Source organism: Colletes gigas, unplaced genomic scaffold (assembly GCF_013123115.1).
Source record: "Colletes gigas isolate AHSC1104 unplaced genomic scaffold, ASM1312311v1 Colletes_gigas_Sc00012, whole genome shotgun sequence".
NCBI lineage: Eukaryota > Metazoa > Arthropoda > Insecta > Hymenoptera > Colletidae > Colletes > Colletes gigas.
The window spans coordinates 101019-126124 of NW_025106641.1; the positions used below are offsets into that span (position 1 = coordinate 101019).

At 45.3% G+C, this 25106-nt stretch overlaps 2 protein-coding genes across 4 annotated transcripts; one reads left to right on the forward strand and one right to left on the reverse strand.

Annotated features, from left to right (window-relative positions):
* The first annotated feature begins 127 nt into the window (after positions 1-127).
* Positions 128-18509, forward strand: LOC122399199 (myosin-VIIa). 3 transcript variants are annotated; one of them, XM_043399692.1, is made up of 22 exons: positions 128-618; positions 4575-4621; positions 5532-5625; positions 9036-9149; positions 9312-9458; positions 9564-9748; positions 9961-10082; positions 10165-10421; positions 10489-10654; positions 10846-10976; positions 11095-14247; positions 14330-14574; positions 14673-15033; positions 15132-15250; positions 15347-15743; positions 15819-16001; positions 16080-16281; positions 16353-16481; positions 16553-16649; positions 16738-16835; positions 16945-17114; positions 17181-18509. In XM_043399692.1, exons 5-22 carry the CDS (start codon positions 9348-9350, stop codon positions 17385-17387), a joined length of 6333 nt encoding a protein of 2110 aa, XP_043255627.1. In that variant the 5' UTR covers positions 128-618; positions 4575-4621; positions 5532-5625; positions 9036-9149; positions 9312-9347; the 3' UTR covers positions 17388-18509. The 3 variants fall into 3 exon arrangements, with proteins under 3 accessions (XP_043255627.1, XP_043255626.1, XP_043255628.1); XM_043399691.1 differs by lacking the exon at positions 5532-5625; XM_043399693.1 differs by lacking the exons at positions 128-618; positions 4575-4621; positions 5532-5625; ... (1 more) ...; positions 9312-9458; positions 9564-9748 and having other exon boundaries at positions 9993-10112; positions 10245-10421.
* A 43-nt stretch (positions 18510-18552) lies between these two features.
* LOC122399200 (suppressor of hairless protein) lies at positions 18553-24093 on the reverse strand. Its single transcript, XM_043399694.1, has 2 exons — positions 23682-24093; positions 18553-22371 (listed from the first exon to the last, which is right to left on the reverse strand). The coding sequence occupies exon 2, from the start codon at positions 22263-22265 to the stop codon at positions 20745-20747; it is 1521 nt and encodes a 506-aa protein (XP_043255629.1). The 5' UTR covers positions 22266-22371; positions 23682-24093; the 3' UTR covers positions 18553-20744.
* Positions 24094-25106: the final 1013 nt, after the last annotated feature.

Below are 25106 nucleotides of genomic sequence, written 5' to 3' on the forward strand. Positions count from 1 at the left end.
GATCGATCGATCGATCGATCGATCGATCGAGCTCGTAAGTGTGCGCCGGGTCGCAACAGGTGGCAGATACGCGAGCGGGACAAATGGCAGGAGAAAGTTGGCGGGAGGGGGGCAACGAGATAAGAGATCGAGGAAGATTTCGCGATGTTGCTGGAGACCAGAGGCGGGGAACAAGGTTGAAAAGACAAGACGCGTTGGTAACGTATCCCCGGTTGGTAGAGTTGTGTTGTCGTCGACAGGTTGTACGGAGTGAATGGTGGCGTGGGCTACAGGTACGTTTTCCACCTCTTCGCCGTTGTTGCAGTCGCTTCCACCTGGCACGCCCGATTCGAACCGAAGCTCCCCGAGTGGACGCGTTAATGTGCCGGTCACCGTGGCCCATCCTCCGGAACGACTACTGTTGCTTTTCGTGTCCCATTTCCTACCGTCGTGGTGCGGGATCGTTCCTTTTTCTCACGTTTCTCGCTTCCGAGAGCGCCAACCTTCTCCGACGATCATCTAGTCACGTCGGACATGAAAAGCGCGCCTTACGTCGCGTCCGAAGTGCAGTGCAGTGCCTCTTAATGGAGTGTGCCGATATATAGCCGCTTTCGTCGTGTTTCTCGTTACTCGCACAAGGTATGTACGAATCTGTTCGGTGTGTTCACCCGTGCCCGTACCACCGTCTGGAATTAAGAATATTCCACGTACTCGGCTTTTCCGTTTACCATTTTCACATCGCGCGTACGTTGATTCGATCGCTTCGAAACAGCGTCCTTTTTTTCCCCCCCCCGTGCAAATCGGACGGAAACATTACGCTCCGTACATACATACATACATACATACATACATATATGTATACGTCGTTTCATTACCGCGTTGGATCCGACAGAGGTGTACCCCAGCTACGTTTTTACCCCGAATCGTAACGTTTCGACGCGTATGTAGGCGCCGGGTCTTAAAATGCGATAATAGGTTCGCGAGATAAGCGCAACTTTCAGATAAAATGAACAATATCTTGCATACGTAGACCATTGGAATGTTTACCAAACGATCGTGCGACGTCGACGAGACGATTCGTTTGTACCCTTCTATTAACGAAAGTTTATAAACTCAAGGGTACTCTCTCGTAGGAGTCGCTCGACCGACACAAAAACTTTTCACGGATAGGCGTACGTACAGATTTTCTAAACGCAATAACGAACGAACGAACGATGCGATGCGATGCGATGCACACGTGGAAAACTTTGCTGTCGTGACGTAAGAAGCGAATGCACGAACGAATAAATGGAATGCCTCCAGTCTTGCTTCAACGATCTACATATTCACAATTTAATCGGGTTTCTCGTGACGTTTTCTCGAGGGAAGCTCGAGGCACACGATTCCGTATTGTATATGCATACGCGTTGTTGTTTCATCACCCGTTAAAGTCTCCAGCACGCGGTGCCACACTACGTTGCCACTGACCGTTGTTCAGATATTTTCAAAGTCGACGGTTACAACTGTTTTTTAGGGTATCTCTTGCTACGAATCCTTCGACATACACTCTAGTTAGTATATCTATGTAGATGGAACTTTCTTTAAGGGTATGACGAGTCATCTGAATAATTGTGCCAATAACTCTGCTCGTTAAAATGGAATCACGTATCTACTATGTACTTACCTATTTCTATGTGGTCGATCAAGGCATCAAACAATCGTTAAAATCTATCGACCACCAAGACGCGAGAGCCGTTGAGATTATTACTAGCGGTAAGCAAAAACGCCGAGTCGGTTTCGAACGAAACGATCGGTAAAGTATCGCGATTAAAAGTAAGGTTAGAATCGCGGTAGGATCCATTCATAAAATAACCTTAGTCCGTGTACGAGAAACCGCAAGAATGTTCGACGAACGTTTTCGCGAGCGGTATCTTTTATTGTTAAGGCGATCAGAATGTAGAAATCAGAAAAGGAATGTTATAATCTAATCGTCGAAACGTAATATCGGTAATATCGCTAATTTATCGTACGTCCTTGTCGCGTCATCGACAATTCTGAACACAATACCGGTTACGAGTTTTTATTCGTTTATTTGAACGAGTAGTAGCATTGTTATCACAAACATTATGATCAATCGGAAGGAAATATCGATTTAACTATTACAGTTGCACGATTCTATGTTGATAGATAGCTTATATGTTGTTCTGTATTATTTTCAAATTAGATAATTTCGTTTATTGAAGACCGTTTCACCTCGTGATAAGTGGTATCGATATCTCGCCAGTACATACATATGTATACATATATGATCAAATAAACGCGAACGATGACGAAATAATTAATTGGAATAATAAAACGACAAGAAATTTGCTAAATCGAGGTTTTACTGTTCGCGTATTATTTAGTTATATGTACATACAGTGAATCGAAACCACCATCGCGGCAGTGTCCTAAAAATCGTCCAAGGTTGAAGCGTCGATCGTTAATGAGGGGGAACGTAATGCGGCCGATCGAATAGATCGCGACGGTTCTGTGGCGCGGACACGACGGCACGTTTCATCGATATTTAGATGTATAACAGGGTGTTTGGCCCCACCCCTGGGAGAACATTTTAATAGGAGATTCTAGAGACCGAAATAAGAAGAAAATCAAGAATATCAATTTCTCGATCGAGCTTTTGTTAAAAATTATTTTTCGTTGCGGGGGTGAATTGGAATAATTTTTGCTAAAAATACACATATCCCCGAAATCTTACGTACTTTGGAGAACAAAATTCTGACATAGTTGTAATTCTTCAAAATACAGGCGGACAGGATTTTTAACAAAGTTTTTTAGTAACTTTTTAACGAAGCTTCGATCAAGAAATTGGTATTGTTGATTTTCGTGTTATTTTCGCCTCTAGAATCTCCCATTAAAATGTTTAAAAAGAAAAACACTTGACTCGGATCGATTGGCACGCCGCGCCGCGCCGCGCCGCGCCGCGCCGCGCCGACCCAACAGTCACTCGTGCGAGCATAATTCGTAGCGAGCGAATCCATCGTTGTGTTTCGCCGAACGAAATTGACGCCAGCGACGCGTAAACCGCAACCTGGTCGCGTTCGATCGATGCTCTTTCGCGAGTTTCGAGGCTCGGGGATTCGACTTTCTTCGATTCGATCCGGTCGAATTTACTCGATAAATTGTTTCGTTCGCGAACCAGAAAGGAAGAATATCGCCGGGCCTGGTATCGACCAGATAAGAAAACAGAAGAGAAGAGAAGAGAGATCGAACTCCGTCGAGAGAATCCTCGATGGATGTTCTCGAAGCCGTACGGCTCACGGTGGTAGCAGAAACTGCCTAACCCACTTTTGCGAACAGGTTTATGCTTGTGCTGCTTCCACTGTAACGGTGATCGGCCGGACATCATCGTCGCATGCTGGAATGATTTTTCTCCGAATAGACGCACGGCTCCGCGTTTAACGTCTAATGCACGGTGTCCACTCGAGAGCTTTCATCTTAAAACTCGATATCGAGAATAAGAGCTAATTCGCGATAGCACGAGCAAAAGGCCTTACGCGATGAAAATTACCACGTCAGTTTGAACCTAAGGGGCAACATTTCTACATAATAGCATAGCCAAACGAAAGCCCGATTTCAACGAATGAAAATATTCGTGGAGAAACTTTGGAAATTTTACAGAAACGTAAACGTACGAAAATTAATGGTTAACGTAAAAATTAAAAGGCACAATATGGGAGACTTTCGTAAAGAGAAAAGGTTGATTATACAGGTACATGTATACATGTATGTATGTATAATATCCATTGGGGAGTTTTGCTTCCAAGGGTTTTTACAGACGAACACGAGGAAACCGACCTTGCGGCGCGGCGGTTACGAGTGACGAGGCAACCGTAGCATGAAGGCTCGTCCGCGTGAAAAAAAAATCATCGACTCCTGAGAGCAAAACTCTCTAGTGGATCCCAGGCTTAAGATAAACTAACAGAAAAACACCTCGACGCGTTATCCGACACCAGAAACGAACAAACTGTCGCTAATCTAGTAGATACCCAATCTAAAACATAAATATTAATAAGTAAAACTACCTATTTCAACTGTCCTAACCGTATTTTGGCCAGCAGTGCCCTAGCGGGAGCAACGTGTTGCCATCGATAGACGATCTTGAATCGAATGAAAAACAGACATCATCGTACTACCGTCAATATTTACAAACTCTGACGCAAATAGTATTAAATAAAAGGCATAGGAGCTCGTCGATGACGTTATCGACATTGATCGGGTCGGAACGGAAAGTTCGCTTATCGACGAGACGAATTTACTTGGAATACAAACGCGCAAACTTTCCCCGTTCGAGCCAATACATTTTCCACGTACATATTTAACGACGCCGATCCAATGACCGGCACGAGCGAGCAAAACGCACTGTCCGATTCTCATCCAGATAATCGAACGAATAAAAACGAAAGACAGTTGATTCGGACGTAAGTAAGTACACGATAAACGCATCTGTTTGTCGCGTATCGTTCGAAAAAGTTTCGCCCGTCTCTGGTGTACGATTATCCGTTACAACGGTAAATAAATCAGAAAGAAAAAGAAACACAACGTTGCTATTCTTTCAGGCGGAGTGCCGACAACCACGACTTAAGAGATGGTCATCGTCACGCGGGTAAGTGTTGTTTCGTCGTTTATCCCGATATTCGTAGCCATCGATTAGAACGGTGCATTTCCAGCGCGCAAAACGTCCGCCGTCCATTGCCAGTGTTCGCGCGTTATTATATTACCGCTTCCCTCCGCCGTTTTCTTCAAAGACGGTCAGTAGGAATCTGTGACAAGTGAAAATGACGGCGGATTCTTTCTCCGCATGAAAAGTCATGCTCAGGAGACACGTGCGCGGTCTCTCTCGATGCCGGAGGAATGCTCGACCAGTGGCGACACTATGTATAGGTCAGTGGTTCTTAACCTGTGCTCCGCGGATCAAGATGGCCGCGGACGTGTCTGCGGGGTGACGGGAAAAATGTAAACACGCTACGTGTCTACCTACTTACTTAGGTACCTATGTACTCTTACCTATGTACTTACTCGGATCGTTTTACGAGGGCTCGACCGACTAAATGTTCCTGTACAATCGGGATAAGGGGAATTAACGAAAACAATGATCCGAAAAGAAAGTAACGTTACACCCGCGATAAAAATACTTATATGTACATATGTAATACGCCACCGCGCTCGAGATATTTACAGCTTGGTTAGGTTGTTATCTTCCGTGGGATCGTCAGATAGACGCACGAAAATAAGAGTCGGGGGAATGTTTTATTATTGTTGCGATAAAATTCGAAATCGTAGCGATTTCGTGCGCCTTTCGGTCGGTGCGAGCGAGCGCGCGCGCGCGTGCGGTGTGTTTTCACGTCGGTGCGTTTCATTTACATCGACCGGCATAAAACCGACTGGTTTACCTTCGAGTTATCGCAACTCTTTCAAGGCTGCTCGTCTATCGCGTTAACGAGATTTCGTTCGAGATTCGTTCTCGCAAAGACGAACCGGACTGGTAATTTTTCTATCTGTTCGTTTATCCGTAGATATCCTCTACGGTATTTTCGCATTGGTGAAAATGTGGGACGTGCGCAAGGCTCGAGCAATGATCGATAACTAAAGCGCCACTAACGAGCGCAGGTAACGTACAAGCTTCGATACGAATATGCCTGGTGTTCGATGGCTGTCGTTGTTTCGTGCTTGCAAACAACATTTTATGCACTCGTTCGATGTTGTGCGATGCATGCGTGCATGCTTGTAATTTTTTTTTAAGCAAGCATGCCACCGAATACGCGATACGATCCGACAGGAAACGATTTCATTCGAAAGGAAGAGAACAAAAAAAGAAAAAATGAAACTACGAGACGACGGCGAAAGGTATTGTATGTATATCGGGACGAATGGTCAGTTAATTAGGCATAGTTAACGGTCCTTCATCACTTCGCGAATGCCCTGTGCAGGCGTGTTAGCATTTCGCGCGAGCGAACCAGCCGTCGTATAACGGGACGCGAATCGTTTTACCGGACACGCGTTTCTATCCTCGACCATAGTCTGTCTATTCTTTCCCTACGCGTGACTACGTACTTACATACTTATGTATGTATGTACGCGCGTAGGGATACGCCAAATTAGCTTAGGGTAGATTAAATACATTCTTTTTTTTTTATCCAAGGTAATTGTAGTTGGAACCCCGTAACTATAGATGGCTTTAAAGTTTTACGTGTACAACGTTAGAATAATCCTTTCAACATACATATATCTTTAATGCACTATGTGATGACATTTTAAATAGATGACCTTCCAACGACCGGTGGCGTTGTTTGCACATTATAAGCTTCTGGCACTTGAATTTTATGTTCCTCCGCTGCAATGGAAGCGTGCCTGACTTATCTCGATTATCTTCGTAAATTACATATTTGCTATCGACGATGTTGTTTATCGACGAGTTTGCAATGGTTTTCGTTCGCGTAACGGTCGAAAGTAAAACCTGGTTGGCAAAGAAGGGCCAAATCGGTACACGAAGGAGTCTCGTTTCGAGCTAACGAGCGGATGAGCTCTTCCGATGTTCCGGTGAGGTGAACAATCGGAACGTATACGAGTATCAGGCGCAGCATGTGCACTCGTATATGTAGATGCGTCGGTGGAGCCACAGACTACTAGCCCGAAGGTTCTCAATCTTTCTTCTAGCTGTGAAGAAGCGCGGGTACAGTGTTGGACGAAAATAATGGCGTGTCGCGAAACGTAGCTAGGTAGGTAGGTAGGTAGGTAGGTAGGTAGGTAGGTAGGTAGGTAGGTAGGTAGGTAGGTAGGTAGGTAGGTAGGTAGGTAGGTAGGTAGGTAGGTAGGTAGGTAGGTAGGTAGGTAGGTAGGTAGGTAGGTAGGTAGGTAGGTAGGTAGGTAGGTAGGTAGGTAGGTAGGTAGGTACTTAGGTAGGTTCGTACTTAGCCAACGTTCTTTGTACTGTTCCGCGCGGCGCGAGCAAGCGTTTCGTGAAAAATGTTAGAAAATTCATGCAAACGATCATTGACTCGAACCAAACGAACCAAACACGAAACGCGTCGACGAATCGAAAATTCTGTCCGACACTGTTCGCGACTTTCGACGGGGGGACGACCGGTTGGTTATTCGCGCTCGGAAAAAAAACTGCACGCCGCGCGGCAGATAGTTGAGCATAGAAATGGTGCATCTCGCGGCTACGGTATCTTTGCAAGACAAAGTGTTTTTCCGTTTCTTTTTGTTTGGACGTGACGTGGAGCGGCGAACCGAGATCAACAGCGGCTGTGGGAATACCGGCGGAAGGCGCGTGCGCCACGCGAACATGAATTCCTAGACGGAGGGCAGACGCAAAGTGGAAGGGAACAATAATACAAACTTGGTATAATACGATCGTTTACGTACGAAATTGCACATGTAGCGTATATAGCGTGGGAGTTTGGCGCGCCTCGAACAATTTTATACATGTACCATTATGGTTGTCTAGATGTAACGCCGGGGTCAGAACGTTCAACACTTTGTTTTTAAACAATTAGGATTCACGATCGACGAATAAAAATATTAGATTCGTTTCGAAATTGGCCGGGGCCTTACGAAAGTAAATTTTGGGAGATGATTATAGTGTTGCGATAAACGGTACTATCTAATGTATTTAGAACGAAGTTTAAAGTGCAGAGATAATTATTTATACACTCTGGTTTAAGAGATGGAGAACCTTCGGAGTTTGAGATAAATTATGGCTGCGACAACTGTTACAAAATTAATAATAATTACATATTAATAAAAACACACGATAAATCATCACGGCGCTGCTTTGAGTCTAGGTTAGGTCTTGAAATAAATTCCCAAGTTAAACGGGGTCGTCACAATGCGTTGAAACGTTTTCAATAAATTCGATTTTTCCGTTTCATTTTGTTTTATCAATCCCGGCACGGTCGACCGAAATATGAACGTCAGCTGTATTTAGTCGACGTGGCCCCCATACCGCCAGAGTGGCATGACAAAGGTCTAGGTTAGGTTATAAAAGGGTTAATTGGTTCGCGATAAATAAACCACTGCCACGGATGGGCAGTTCGAAAAGAAGGTTTGGCAGTCGATACGCTCGCGGTGATTTTGATCACCGGAAGCTCGCATGGTCGTCACGTAACTCGAAAAGATTTCACCGTCGAAAATATTTGAAACGAAAGCCATCGTATCTCGCGATCGTTGGACGTGTAAAACCGCGCGCTAGAAGCCAGACTCGTTCGTTCGACTAACTCGATTATAGTCCGCGCGAACGACTGGATCATTAAACCGGCAAACATACCTTCGAAGCAGGCAAAAATGTCGCAAAGTTAAATTTCTACAAACGAAATATAATTATCGTACTGTAAGTTTTCTTTATTTTGGTTGCAACAGATTCGTTTTCCCGTTCGCTTAAGCGAATCGACGGTAGAAAAAGAAACCGCGAAACGACCGTTCGGATTATCTAATAACTCCCAACTACCAGTTATTTAATTAATGCGTCTAAGGTGTCGTGTTTACAGTTACAGCGCGTGCTGACGCGTTCGTTGGCCAACTCTCGAATTAATTTAGGTCAAGCTCGTAAGTACGCGTCAATCGAATAAAAACGTTCGCGCAAACCTTGACATTAGTTTCCTATTCCATTTCACGCACGTATGACAGTTCGCGATCGCATTTACTTTTAAATCGATTCGATCGTCTCTGGCGAGAATCACGATGCGAGCGAGACTCGACCAGATACGAACATGTAAACAATAAAGGTCATCGAGGATTGTAATCCAATGAATTTTGTCCGTGAATCTTTGAACGTTTATATCTTCTCGACAGAGCATTTTCGAACATGGGTTTATACGAACTTTTTTCGTCTATTTGATCTCGGTAATACGTAAGTAGGTAAGTACTTACATACATGGTATAAGTTTGACCCTAACCTTTTCGTGCACTTTGCATAGACCTTTCGTAGTCAAAGGGTTATTTATTTAGTCACCGTGGTCGCTGAGAAGTGGGTCGAAATAACGATCTAAAGGATTACGTGTGAAAAAATTCCTTTTCAGGGAGATTACATATGGATCGAACCAATCTCAGGGAGAGAATTTGACGTTGCAATAGGAGCACGAGTGATTTCCGCCGAGGGCAGACGCATTCAAGTGAAAGACGACGATAACAAGGTAATCGTTACCTAGTTTTCGCGTTCGCTGCGGCGTTTCTCGAGATTCATCGGAACTGCGGCGTATACATATGTATACGAGAAAGTGTTGGACTCCGCGCGTTATCGCCATTTCGAATACGCTCGAGACTCGTTCGTTCAACGTACGGTCGAATTTTTCCAGGAACAATGGCTGACCCCGGAAAGACGAATCAAGGCGATGCATGCCACTTCTGTGCAAGGTGTAGAGGATATGATCAGCTTAGGAGACCTCCATGAAGCCGGCATTTTACGGAATCTCTTGATCCGCTACAACGAGAATCTTATATACGTAAGTGGCTGGCGGGAACTGACTAGTTAGGATACCCCTAACGCCCTCTGGGAGCTTTTCGCGGCAAATTTAAACGATAGATTAATATGTGTTGTTTCTCCGCAGACCTACACGGGCTCTATCCTGGTTGCTGTGAATCCGTATCAAATACTGCCCATCTACACCGCGGAGCAAATCAAACTGTACAAGGATCGTAAAATCGGAGAGCTGCCGCCTCACATATTCGCTATCGGCGACAACAGTTATGCGCACATGAACCGATACGGCCAAGACCAATGCATAGTGATCAGGTATCGGTCGCTTCGTCCTCCTCGAGCTGGGGGGGGGATTCTGGTTTAAAATTAAAAGAAAAGACTATTGCACTACGAAACATAAATGTCTTCAAGACGACTCTGACCAGAATGCCTCCCCCGACGGATCCACTCTGAACCGGTTTTTTTTCTCCACTTTGTCTCGTTCGTGCTAGAACGGTGTCTGAAATTCACGAATATTTGTGTCTTAGCGGCGAAAGCGGAGCCGGCAAAACGGAAAGTACGAAATTAATTTTGCAATATTTGGCAGCGATCAGCGGCAAACATTCTTGGATCGAACAGCAAATATTGGAAGCGAATCCGATTTTGGAAGGTAAAACACGCGTTCGGGCTCGTAGAACACGTGAGTAACTCGGTCGTAAGGTAAAAAAACTCTGACTTAAATGTTCTTGTAGCATTCGGGAATGCCAAGACGGTACGAAACGACAATTCGTCTCGGTTTGGAAAGTACATCGACATTCACTTCAACGAACAGGGCGTGATCGAGGGGGCCAAGATAGAGCAATATCTGTTGGAAAAGTCGCGAATAGTGTCGCAGAGTTTGGACGAGAGGAACTATCACGTGTTCTACTGCATGTTGGCCGGCCTCTCCAAAGAAGAGAAACAGAAGCTTGAGCTGGAGGACGCGTCGTCGTACAAATATCTAACGGGGGTAAGATCTTGTTTTCAAGTAGAAGAGACAAATTAAAGGGATTGGCTAATCGCGATACCATTTTCAGGGTGGTAGCATCACCTGCGAGGGTCGGGACGACGCGGCGGAATTCGCAGACATAAGATCGGCCATGAAAGTTTTGTTATTCACCGACTCTGAAATATGGGAAGTCCTAAAGTTGCTCGCCGCCCTGCTACACACAGGGAACGTCAAGTACAGGGCGACGGTTGTAGGTGGGTGGGCGGGCGCAATCTATACCGCGTTAGTACCTACGAGCTTTGCCAATAAGAACGATAGAACATAGTGTCATAGCCGGCGTACGTGTGCGTTACAATGTAAAGTTCTACCGCCCTTGTTGCAAGGCATGGGTTAAATCAAAGGCTTTAGCGTGGAACGCGTTCGAATCTGCGACGATTATTTCCAGACAATTTGGACGCCACGGAGATACCGGAACAGACGAACGTGCGGAGAGTGGCGCATTTGTTGGGTGTACCGGTCCAGTCTTTGATAGACGCCCTCACCCGCCGGACCATATTTGCTCACGGTGAGACGGTTGTAAGTAACATGTAAATTGCGTAATTCCGAGCCGCGCCACAAAGTACATATCCTCTAAAACAGAAAAAAAAAAAAACGATCTACATTATAACCATCTGTACCGTGAACGCGTGCACAGGTTTCCACGTTGTCCAGGGAGCAGTCGGTGGACATCCGGGACGCGTTCGTCAAGGGAATATACGGGCGACTGTTCGTCCACATCGTGAAGAAGATCAACGAGGCCATCTACAGACCGAAGAACACCTCGCGAAGCGCCATCGGTGTCCTGGACATATTCGGCTTCGAGAATTTCAGTCACAACAGCTTCGAGCAATTCTGCATAAATTACGCAAACGAGAATCTTCAGCAGTTCTTCGTGCAGCACATCTTCAAGCTGGAACAAGAAGAGTACAATCACGAGGGCATAAATTGGCAGCACATAGAGTTCGTCGACAACCAAGATGCGTTGGATCTGATAGCCATCAAGCAACTGAACATCATGGCGTTGATCGACGAGGAGTCAAAGTTCCCCAAGGGAACCGATCAAACGATGCTGGCCAAGATACACAAGACCCACGGGAGCCATCGAAACTACCTGAAACCAAAGTCGGACATCAACACGTCGTTCGGATTGAATCACTTTGCCGGGGTAGTGTTCTACGACACCAGAAGCTTCCTCGAGAAGAACCGTGACACTTTCAGCGCCGACTTGCTGCAGCTGATCCACATATCGTCCAACAAGTTTCTTCAGGCTTGTTTCGCCGAGGACATAGGCATGGGCTCGGAGACGAGGAAACGCGCGCCCACGCTGTCCACGCAGTTCAAGAAGTCGTTGGACTGTCTGATGAGAACGTTGTGCAGCTGTCAGCCCTTCTTCATCAGATGCATCAAGCCAAACGAATATAAGAAACCGATGATGTTCGACCGTGGCCTCTGTTGTCGACAGCTACGATACTCGGGCATGATGGAGACGATACGAATACGCAGAGCCGGTTACCCGATCAGACATTCCTTTCCAGAGTTCGTCGAGCGTTATAGATTTTTGATCTCGGGCATACCTCCGTCGCACAAGGTCGATTGTCGCGCGGCCACCTCGAAAATTTGTCACGTAGTGCTGGGTAGGTCCGACTATCAGCTGGGTCACACCAAGGTCTTCCTCAAGGACGCCCACGACCTGTTCCTCGAGCAGGAACGGGACCGCGTGCTCACGCGAAAGATTCTGATACTGCAACGCAACATACGAGGCTGGGTGTACAGACGACGGTTCCTCCGCATGAGAACGGCTGCGACGGTGGTACAAAAGTATTGGAGGGGTTACGCTCAGCGACAACGATACAAACGCATGCGTATCGGTTACATGCGGCTGCAGGCTTTGATCAGGTCACGCGTGTTGTCGCACAGATTTCGACACCTCAGGGGTCACATCGTGGCGCTGCAGGCGCGCGCCAGGGGCTACTTGGTGCGCAAGATGTTCCAGAAGAAGCTGTGGGCCATCGTCAAGATACAGGCTCACGTTCGACGATTGATCGCGCAGAGACGGTACAAGAAGATCAAGTACGAGTATCGGCTGCACGTCGAGGCTCTGAGGCTCCGGAAGAAGGAGGAGAGGGAACTGAAGGATCAAGGGAACAAGAGGGCGAAGGAGATCGCCGAGCAGAACTACAGGGAACGGATGCAAGAATTGGAGAGAAAGGAGATAGAAATGGAACTGGAGGATCGACGGAGAATGGAGATCAAGAAGAATTTGATCAACGACGCGGCCAAGAAGCAGGACGAGCCTGTGGACGATAGCAAGCTGGTCGAGGCTATGTTCGATTTCCTGCCGGACTCTAGCAGCGAGGCTCCAACGCCCGCCAGGGAAACGTCCGTCTTCAACGATCTACCCGCCCCGAAAGCGGACCAACAGGAGATCATCAGTCCCATGCAAACCGCCTCCGAGGACGAGGAAGATCTGTCCGAGTTCAAGTTCCAGAAGTTCGCGGCGACCTATTTCCAGGGCAATATCACCCACCAGTACTCGAGAAAGCCGTTGAAGCACCCGCTGTTGCCTCTGCACACGCAGGGCGATCAGCTGGCGGCTCAGGCTCTCTGGATCACTATACTTCGTTTCACCGGCGACCTGCCCGAGCCCAGGTTCCACACGATGGACAGGGACACCACGTCGGTGATGTCCAAGGTGACGGCGACGCTGGGTCGAAACTTCATACGGAGCAAAGAGTTCCAGGAGGCACAGATGATGGGCGTGGACCCGGAGGCGTTCCTCAGACAGAAGCCGCGGTCCATCAGGCACAAGTTGGTCTCGTTGACCTTGAAACGCAAGAACAAGCTCGGCGAGGACGTCAGGCGGAAGCTGCAGGAGGACGAGTACACGGCGGACAGCTATCAGTCGTGGCTGGAGGCGAGGCCCACGTCGAACCTCGAGAAGCTACACTTCATCATCGGTCACGGTATACTGCGGGCGGAGCTCAGAGACGAGATCTACTGTCAGATCTGCAAACAGCTGACGAACAATCCCTCCAAGTCGTCGCACGCCCGCGGATGGATCTTGTTGTCGCTGTGCGTGGGTTGCTTCGCTCCATCGGAGAAGTTTGTCAATTATTTGCGCGCGTTCATCAGAGAGGGTCCTCCGGGGTACGCACCGTACTGCGAGGATCGGCTCAAGAGAACGTTCAACAACGGAACGCGCAACCAACCGCCCAGCTGGTTGGAGCTACAAGCTACCAAGTCGAAGAAGCCGATCATGCTGCCCATCACCTTCATGGACGGGAACACGAAGACCCTCCTCGCCGATTCGGCCACCACCGCCAGAGAACTGTGCAACCAATTGTCCGACAAAATATCTCTGCGCGATCAGTTTGGATTCTCGCTTTACATAGCGTTGTTCGACAAAGTGTCGTCGCTGGGCAGCGGCGGGGACCACGTGATGGACGCGATCTCCCAGTGCGAGCAGTACGCGAAAGAACAGGGCGCCCAGGAACGTAACGCGCCGTGGAGGTTGTTCTTCCGTAAGGAGATATTCGCGCCGTGGCACGAGCCGACCGAGGACCAGGTCGCCACCAATCTCATCTACCAGCAGGTGGTCAGGGGCGTAAAGTTCGGAGAGTATCGGTGCGACAAGGAGGAGGACTTGGCGATGATAGCAGCCCAACAATACTATATAGAGTACCACGCGGACATGAACGTCGACAGACTCTACACCCTCTTGCCCAATTACATTCCAGATTATTGTCTGACGGGTATCGACAAGGCGATAGACAGATGGGGACATCTCGTGCTACAAGCATACAAAAAGGTAAAAACTTTAACGATTGCTGATCGCTAATTGCAAATGTACCGTACAAGTTCTACGTGGAAACGTTTCTTTTTTTTTGCAGAGCTACTATTTGAAGGAAAAGGTACCTGCTCTCCGCGTCAAGGAGGACATAGTGGGTTACGCCAAGTTCAAGTGGCCATTGTTGTTTTCTCGCTTCTACGAAGCGTACAGGAATTCCGGGCCGAATTTGCCCAAGAACGACGTCATCATAGCTGTGAACTGGACCGGAGTGTACGTCGTGGACGATCAGGAACAAGTGCTTCTGGAATTGTCCTTTCCCGAAATCACCACCGTATCTAGTCAGAAGTAGGCAATTATCATTAGTAGAGATAGATTAGATAGAGGCTTCTTTGCCTTCGTAGAAAGGTGGATCTCCGGATCGATCGTTTCTTTCCTATTTACAGAACGAACAAAATATTCACGCAGACGTTCAATTTATCGACGGTGCGAGGAGAAGAGTTCACGTTCCAAAGTCCTAACGCCGAAGACATCCGCGACCTGGTGGTATACTTTTTAGAGGGTCTGAAGAAGCGTAGCAAATACGTGATCGCGTTGCAAGATTACAAAGCGCCGGGCGAGAGTTCGTCGTTTCTGTGCTTTCAAAAAGGTGACCTTATTACGTTGGAGGAGGAGAGCACAGGCGAGACCGTCCTCAACTCGGGATGGTGCATCGGGACGTGCGAGAGAACCACCGAAAAGGGTGATTTCCCAGCCGAGACGGTTTACGTTTTGCCTTCCCTGACCAAACCACCGAACGATATTTTGGTAACTCGATCGACCATCGGATATTACAATAATAATATAATTACACACACGTTTCTCTTTACGCTCGCTAAACTGACCGATCGAAAAATTCTTTACAGTCCTTGTTCAGCATCGAAGGAACGGAAAACGGTCGCAAACTGTACCCGCAACAAGTGAACGGAGTAGAGCCACGCGACAAGCCACACACGCTTCTGGAATACGCGATCGATCATTTCCGGTATGCTTCCGGTCTGCTTCCGGTCTGCTTCCGGTCTGCTTCGCATCCCCGTTAATCAAATTTTCTTTAAATTACAATGTTTCTTTTTCGTCGTAGAACACCGCCAAAGAGAACCATGTCGAAAGCGTTGACTTTGACGACGGCGCGACGCGGACACACCGACGAATTGTGGCATCACTCCAGAGATCCGATAAAGCAGCCGCTTTTAAAGAAATTAATATCGAAAGAAGAGCTAGCGGAGGAAGCGTGTTTCGCGTTCAATGCCATCTTGAAATACATGGGCGACCTACCGACGAAAAGACCGCGCGTCGGAAACGAGTACACGGACCTTATATTCGACGGTCCGCTGAAGAACGAGATCTTACGGGACGAGATCTATTGTCAAATAATGAAACAACTGACCGACAATCGAAATAGATTGAGCGAGGAGCGAGGCTGGGAATTGATGTGGCTAGCCACCGGTCTCTTCACCTGCAGCCAAAGTCTTTTAAAGGTACGCGTAATTACGTCGATTAAGAACGATAACGGAAACTCGTTCGTTTAAACTGCCTCGTTTACTCGTTTGCAGGAATTAACGTTGTTTTTGCGCACGAGGCGGCATCCCATATCTCAGGACTCTTTACAAAGGCTGCAAAAAACTTTACGTAACGGACAACGGAAGTACCCGCCGCACCAAGTTGAAGTGGAAGCTATACAACACAAAACGACGCAAATATTTCACAAAGTCTATTTCCCAGACGACACGGACGAAGTGTGTACTCGAACCGCGACCATCTATGTATGTTCTACATACATACGTATATGAAAATGTCTATTGTTTTATTGACAGGCGTTCGAAGTGGATTCGTCCACGAGAGCGAAAGACTTTTGTCAAAACATCGCGCAGAGACTAAATTTACGATCGGCGGAAGGGTTCAGTTTGTTCGTGAAGATCGCCGACAAAGTCATCTCGGTCCCGGAAGGCGACTTTTTCTTCGACTTTGTGCGACATTTAACGGATTGGATCAGAAAAGCTCGACCGTCACGCGACGGTATGTTTTCGATCATCATCGATTCAAATCTGATAATCGCGTCTGTTGCATAAAATTAACGTTTCACGCAGGTGTCTCGCCCCAATTTACGTACCAAGTCTTTTTTATGAAAAAGTTGTGGACCAACACCGTTCCCGGCAAAGATAGAAACGCTGATCTCATTTTCCATTTCCATCAAGAGCTTCCCAAGTTGTTAAGGGGTAAAAGATATTTCCTATTTAATGGACCGGTTATTTTATACCGCTTCATTTTTTCCTTCTTTCGTTGCCAGGATACCACAAATGTACTAAAGAAGAAGCATCGAGATTGGCTGCGCTTGTGTACAGGGTTCGGTTTGGCGAGAGCAAGCAAGAACTCCAAGCGATTCCGTAAGTGAAATACAATACATATACGATCCAAGGGAAGATTCGTAACTTTGTAATTTGATAGTTTTAACCAAGGAACAAATATTCACAGGCAAATGTTAAGAGAACTCATACCGGGCGATCTAGTGAAGGTACAAAGCTCCAACGATTGGAAAAGATCGATAATCGCAGCATACAATCAAGATGCTGGTAAGATGCACGAATTATGTTTCGACGTAACCTACCATCCATACCATTAGAAAGGCATCCTTTTTCTATTTCGATCACGGCTGATTAACGTAAATATTATGCGAAATAGGAATGAGCCCGGAAGATGCAAAGATAACGTTCTTGAAGATCGTTTATCGATGGCCGACGTTCGGTTCGGCGTTTTTCGAAGTGAAACAAAGCACGGAACCAAATTATCCGGAACTGTTGTTAATTGCGATTAATAAGCACGGTGTGAGCCTGATACATCCGCAAACGAAGGTAAGCAAGCTCTCGAGTCTCGCGAATAAACTAATTTTTCATCGACGGTTCGCGAATGTGTTTCAGGATATACTGGTGACGCATCCTTTTACCAGAATCTCAAATTGGTCGTCGGGAAACACTTACTTCCACATGACGATCGGAAATTTAGTACGAGGCTCGAAATTATTGTGCGAAACATCGCTCGGATACAAGATGGACGACCTTTTAACGTCGTACATATCGTTGATGCTCACCAATATGAATAAACAACGTACGATACGGATAAAGTAAATGCGACTTATCGCGACGAAACAAACATCGATGGTTCGGTAATCTTAATTACAAAACCTTCATCTTTTACTATCTATTGAAATTAATTTCGTACCGTTGCTAAAAATTTCTACAAATCCTTTGTGCATCGCCAACAACGTTCTCCGAAACTCTTCGAAACATTAAAAAGTAGCTTCGCAATAACAAATTCTATCTAGCAAGTAATATTTTATACATGAACGTGTTCGCGTTATAAATTGTATAACTTGTATACATATTGTATGTGTGTATACGTTACTAACTAGAGAACGCGATCGTCGCGTGATCATTTTCATACTCATCCGCTAATTTATAATTTAATTGTTACTATAATCAAGACGATAAGGGGAACCGTGTGATTCACGTGTACACAAATAATTAGCTGAAAAAATTGTATATGATTTATTTACAAATAAGATTTTCATATAGTTTTGTAAAATATTATTTTAATATACTATAGGAGATATAATTAAAGAATTTCACGCTCAAACGTATTCTCTGTCGCTTCGAGACAAAAGACAAAATTGTGTGCAATTTAAAACTATGTACGATCGAAAGAATCCCAAGTCGACGAAAATTCTTCCAACACTTGAGCACTGAGAAATTTCTGTACGTATGCGCACGTACGTACACGTTTCAAAATTCTTTTCCGATCTAACGAATTACAATGATTAATTCATTGATTATCCGTCCAATGATACATGTAAGGATGTAATTATTATTATTATTATTATTATTATTATTATTATTATTATTATTAATTCGCAATTTATTACTGTGAATAAAGATAATCGTGTTCTTCAGGTACTCGGTGCAAATTTTAATCGTGGGTAAATTCCCATGGAATACATATACCGACATTCCTCTTTTACAATGGATCTCTTCAGGAAGACAATTCCCAAAGCGATCCTATCTCGCTTCCTGCTGTTGATGATTATATTCGATGGTATCTAGAAAAAAGCTTGTACCGATTCGATGATGCCGAGAGAAGCCAAGAAACGAACCATTTTCATACTATTGCACACTCGTGGCTTTGCACCTTCATTTCGCTAAATTTAAATACCGTTTAAAGGCGAAACTTTATTATCGTTAGAGAGTATAATTTCTATTCCCGTGCAATGCCCCTCTCCACTCTCCTCCCCTCCGGTAATCGAATAAGATACGTTTACAAGCGTTCTACATATAATCGCAAACAATTTAATAATTTTTAGGCATTTTTCTAGTTTCAACGATATCGTTTAAACAACAACGATGAATTCGCATTTCTTCGACGCACTCATTGCCTTACAAAATGTCTTTGATGCATCGTTTCAACGCGTTGACTACCACCTGCGATCACCGATGACCAGCACTTGAAACTTACGTGTTTCAAACTCGTCCGCAACGAAGGAACTAATTTCTGTAAACTAATTATATAACACCGCCTGTCGTTAGGAACGCTGCAAGATAAGAAGTACCGAATATTTCTATTTTTTTTTTTACATCGGTGGCAGTCAACGCTTCGAATCTTGGGACTTGGAGATAACACGAGTCATGGAACAACGACTTTACTCTATAAATCTTTCTAATTTATTGCAAAATCGTACGGAGACAACAAAACGTATACGGATAGGTTTGTTTTCCTCTTGTCTCGACCCGTGAAAAATGCACCGATGCGTACGTACGTTTTTTAACACTATTTCTATCCTGGTTTTATGCGTATCTAGTCCGACGAAAAGGTGTCGTTTGCATTCGAACGCACATAAATATTTTTATAAATGGTTAAACTTAAAAAGTAACCTCTTCTAGTTAAAATTGTTGTAAAAGGTGTCTTTCGACGTTTGATAGAAATAGTGTTAAAGGTAGCAGAAATGAATAAAAAAAAAAAAAAAAAAGCGTGCACAGTACTTTGATGATACGTTAGAGAAGCAAACCGAAGATTTCACCAGCGAAATACGCGATACGAAAATTCTGATAATAAATAGCAATCGTCAAGGTGAAACCACGATACCCGAACACCACGGAAAATTAATTCGAGTAGCGTCCTAACGACTTTGCTTTTCACGTTCTCCCACGTTAAAAACTAAAGTTACATATTTCTATGCCATGCGAACCAGTCTTGCGAAACTTATACAGACGTATGGCGTTTGGATGTTCACTGTTCATTGTGTCTCATCGTTCTGGCGAAAAACGAAAAAGCGCGTGGTTCTTACAAGATCGAAATTCTTGACGGTTGAAAGGACGATTTCTCTTTCGCAAGAGTATAACGTAGGAAAATGTGGTATAAAAAACAATGAAGATAAAATTTCCAATTTCGCGCGAGAGCCAGTTTCTTCGTACTGTACGCGATAATAAAACCGGCCTCGTAGAGCCGTGTCAATGTATAAATGTACAAAATATGAGTCGAGAGCACGCAAAGAAAATTAAAAAAATAAAAATACCCGAGCGAATATCTGCAGGGTAAAGGCAGCCGCCAATCTACTATATATATATATGAAACATATTTTTTAATAAACATATTAATAGCTGCCTTTACCCTATCCAGAGCGCTCACTTGGAAACTTTACACCTAGATGTCTAAAAAAAAAACAACGGATTTTTAGGATAAACGTAATATTGTTCCTGAAACGGCGTTGTTTTCAAGACACTTGAGACGCAAAGTTTCTAAATGTATACATACATAGTACCGTTTGCATCGCAATGTTTCCGGTATCGCAGTCAAATTGAAATCAAACAGGATTCCGTCGTAAGCGCGAGACTTTAATCTTGCGGGAACGAACGTGATCATCGACGTCGAATGCACAACCAGTTTCAGCGATCGATATGCAATTGCACGGACCAGGCCGCAAAAGTTTTTCGTCTTCTCTCTCTCTCTCTCTCTCTCTCTCTCTCTCTCTCTCTCCCCCCCCCCCCTGCCCCTGCCCCTGCCCCCGTTCTCTGATCCACGCGTATCGCGGCTAAATATTCACATTCGTAGAAAGCTTTTATAATCCTAGGAGTGCTATAAATTATTATTTTCTCTCTGTGTAAATCTGTATCAACACTTAAAGCTAAGAACCTACCGGTAAGGTTGCGGTATATGAACATAGGGGAAACAATACACGGCACATTGTACACGGTTCCGGACTCGAATAGGTTATGTTCCGCGGGAGGATGATAGGCAACGTAGCGAGACATCCGCTACGTGGTCTTGGTATTGTCTAAACGTTTCGTCGCGACGGCGTTCTCGTCGCCGACCGGTAACTGGTCGTTGTCGTCCTGATCGGCGATTCGCGGACGAGCAACGTTCGTGCAACGGACAGCGTTCGTCTCGCTGCGCCGTAAACTTTGGTGATGCGCGGTGTAATTGTCTAGGAAACATCAGAGACCCGGCTGGGGCGGTTGATGCGTGTTCCAGGGTACGTCGGCGATCGCGGGCGGCATACTGGCTTGATTGTGCATGGAGCGCGGGGCTCTCATGATCTCGTCGGCCGGCGGACAGTGGGGTCGGGGTCCTGGCTCCGGGGTGTAGGTGAACGTCAAACCGGTCGCGTAAATGATACCGTCGTTGCGTACCAACGAGACGGGCACTTGCGTCGGTTGCCTGACCCAGAGCCACTCGCCTCTGAACTGCGATATGTCGGGCACCACGCAAAGCATGCTCTCCTGGCATCTGTACATAGTCTCGGCCTCCACGTCGCCGAACCACACCTGAAGATTCGGCGTGAAATTGTCGCCGGTGAGTTCCAGCATGGCCACGTCGCCGCCGCCGTTCAAGTGCAAGCTGTGAACGAGGGGCACGGGCGTGACCGGCGACCTGACCGGTCCCATGCCCTCGAAGAACTGATACTCGGCCTTGTCGGTGCTGATTATCGTCCAGCAAGCACCGTCGTTTATCATCTCTTTGTTCGCCTCCTTCGGGCACGGCGTGGCCTGGAATTGTATTATGCGTTCTTGGGACAGACAGAGGTACATGTGATCCGTGTCCTTCATGTAGAAGGCGCATTTGTGCAGCTGCGAAACGGGATCGTCGGCCTCCAGACTGGCCATCTGCTTGTCCACCTTACGGATTACTAACCGCGGCAACGCCATTCCCGTTACGGAGCATACCAATTTCACCGTACTGCCGTAATGCACGTAACCGTCCCGCACTTGAAACTCCTCCGACTCGCTCTCGTTGTCGTCCAGCAGGTGTATCGTGAACGCGCCCCATTGCGTGGAACTCGCGTGGAAGTTTCCGTTCTCCACGTGAAGGTAACGCGTGCTCACCGTCTGCGATCGCAACCGATTGAACAGCGCCACCTTCGTGCCGCTCGCTATACAGAGATCGGCGTTTTTCAACGACTGCTTCTTCTTCGACGGTTTCGAGATCACTTTGATCCTTTTGCTGTGAAACACGCCTATATCGTGACCGCTACCGTAAAACATCTTCACCGAGAGCATAAAGTGTTTCCGTTTGTCCGAGTCGGATATGTACAACGTCTTCGCCGCGCAATACTGTTTCCCGTTGTTCAGGTCCAGCTGTTGCATGTCCTGGTCCGAGTTACCGATCCCGATGAACGCGCAGAGCTGCGCCGATTGCTCGCTCTCTCCCTCGCGAAGCATCTGTTCTTGCCGCATCCTCCAACCGTCGCCGAACAAATAAATACACGGCGGAGGACAGAAGAACCGTTTCTCGTTGCCGTACGACTTCTGCGCGACCTTCGCGTGAAGGATCACGATTACCATGTCGCTTCTGTCGCGCAAGTAACGCTCCATTGCTTCCCGCGTCAACCTTTGATCTTGATGGTCGGGTCTGTAGACACCGGATCCAAACCGAGGATAAACCGACATGACCGAAGTTGGGGAAGGAGGTGATTGCATTCCATGCGCCATCGTAGGCAACCCAAACTGGTGTGGCATATTTAACTTCCTTCTTCTACTCGCTTTACGGTACCACAGAATCGCTAGGTCGGCTGCGTACTATCCTTGTCATCCGTGCATGTCATAATTGCCTCTGCAGCTTTACCTGAAATAAATTCAGTTGTAGACAATTACGATACCGCAGAGTTCCCTTCTGCCGGAATCTGGTTGCATAATCGACGAATTATTTATGAACAAAAAAAAAAACGTTACATAAAAAAGAAAAGCTAAGAGAAGAGCCACCATTGTTATATCGGAAGGACAAGTTGTTAAATCGAATTGAGAAGAAACACGGTAGCAAAACCCTCAATTTGTTCTAGAAAGTCAAGTGTAATTTGAAGAATACGTCGTAACGTTGTGTAGTATAATACCAAACAGTACCTTGTTATTATTTACACGCGTTTGAATAGATAGAGAAACGTACACGAGTCTTTGCTCGCTTAAAGCTTTAGCGTGAGAAAGATTTTTGTTTTTCACGATACAAGATGTAATTAACTTAAGGTATCTTTCTTTAAACGAGCTACCAAGAATTGCTAGTCTTAGTACAGGAAAGAGGAAACACGCATATATACTGTGGGAACCTAGCTGAGCTCATTTTTCCTGCATGAATTAAATCACCCTCGTTCATTGTGTCTATACAACCGTGCCTGTGTATTTCTAAGCATAAAGTCAGTCTACTAATTTTATAGTATTTTCTATACTTTGTTCCAACAATTTTTATTTTTAGAATCATTTTTATCGCGCCTATCGTCGTACGTGATAAACAAAATGACTATTGTTAAAAAAAAAAGCTCGCATAACACCTATATATATTTTACAAAATAATAGTAAAACACGTACGAGCATGATATTCTACGGAAAAGAGAGACTCATATTTCCTGGTAACGCTCGCTATGCCAATTGTCTGACAACAGTTGCATACATATGCTAGTAACGCTTAATTAAATGCACTAAAAATAGATGCACGAATATGTTTATTCCAAGTAAAATCGATATAGCGGAATTGGATGTATATTACAATTGCTGAAATGCAAAAATGCTTAATACGTAAATAGTAAATCAATTTAAATTTTAGAAATTTCATGTGTACATGATTACTATTACGCATACTATCGCATACTATCAATTATAACGAACACAAGAGCAAATAAAACACGAGAGCAAAAAAATTTTGTCTGCTAAAAGTGAAATGTTTGAACAAGTTATATAGTCATTATGATAACAGAAATGAAATATTATACTTCTTCTCTGTGTATCTTCCACCACAATAAATAGTCCAAGAATGTTTTGCAAATAAAAAAGTTATTTAATCTACCCCTCGAACGATTATTAAAATACTAACAGTCGTTTATTTACCTTTTCGGCGCAGGAAAAAGGTTACGCCGAACAGAAACAGGTTACGTTCTTAACACTCACCTCATTTTCTATAACAGCTGAAATCCAAACATAAATCCCAATGCATTTTCTAAATTGTCGTTTAATCACAGATATCGTGTTGTTCGTCGATCTTTCACTATTCGCAAATCCCTTTGCGTCCTCGTCGCTTATTCTCCCTAATCCATTCAAAAAACACCTGTTCACTTTCCGAATTTTCCGAACAGTCTTGCCAACCCTCGCAAACTTCTCTCGCCGCGCGCGGCACTTTAAATCCAAGATGCAAATATGTACTACGTTTCGAACCACCGAATGAAACTGTTATAATTACAGTCGAAAATACGATACGTTACTTTTATATTTCGAAACCATGATTTAGATGATCGTCGAGCCGACTGCGAATCGCAAACACTCGGTTCGTCGAGCTGACCAAAAATTACACAACCTTCTCCGACGATATTCGCCGAGTAACTAAGTTCGAAACGACAACGTAGAGTTATTACTACCGCGTAAGTGGCTGTACCAGGAACGTACCAACGGAGGGTAGCACGGTCCTTGAGATCGAACTGAATTTCTCGATTCGCTCAACTATTTTTAATTCTCCTTTCTCGTCGCGTACAATAAACACACGACCAAGTAATTGCGTTCGAGCTACTAAAATAAAATGGAAACAGTTCAAAGGAAAGATTAAACGCTCGAATGTAGTTTTCTCGATCGAATCGCTTCGAATTTTTCGCAAAATTGTAACTTGAATTTCTGGAAGAGAAAATAATCGTTCGACTTGTAATGTATCTGGGAAGTTTCAACGACAATCTCCATTCCTTGGACAATTTAATTCAAAGTTCGTCGATAGCTACCCAGGGGTTTCGATGTTTCGTTACGTCACTGAGCTGCAGATTCTATTGTTTTACTGTTGTACAATGGCCTGGTCGACCCAAGCGCCTCCAGTTTCCCCTCTTGTTCCCCACCTGACGTGAGCTACTCCCCTCCGCCCCGTAGGTGCCGTGGAATTGCTGCCGCAAAAGGATGTTGGGGTTACCCTGGGGGGCGTGGGAAAAACCTGCTGTGGGAAAGAGTGGGTGGCCTCTACCTCACTTCACTTCTCTGATGATGACGATACGATATATACATCATGACTGCGAGTGTGTGTACGCGCATGGAATACACGAGGAAACACACAAGCACATTCACGTATTACGTTACGTATTTGTATAAGAGTCACACGATGACCAAGAGGCTGATACTGCGTAATATAGGACGAATGCGCGTGGATAAGCAAACTAACGCGTTCTATGCACTTATTGTTTACCTAATACTAACCGAGAATCTGATTTAAATGTAGCAATAAAAATTATACTTTTAAAATCTATGTTTTATCAAGTTTTTTCGTCCCCTCTGTATCACGTACATATTTTGTACATTGTCTCGTTGTATTTTGTGGAGAAATTCTTTAAAAAAATTACATGT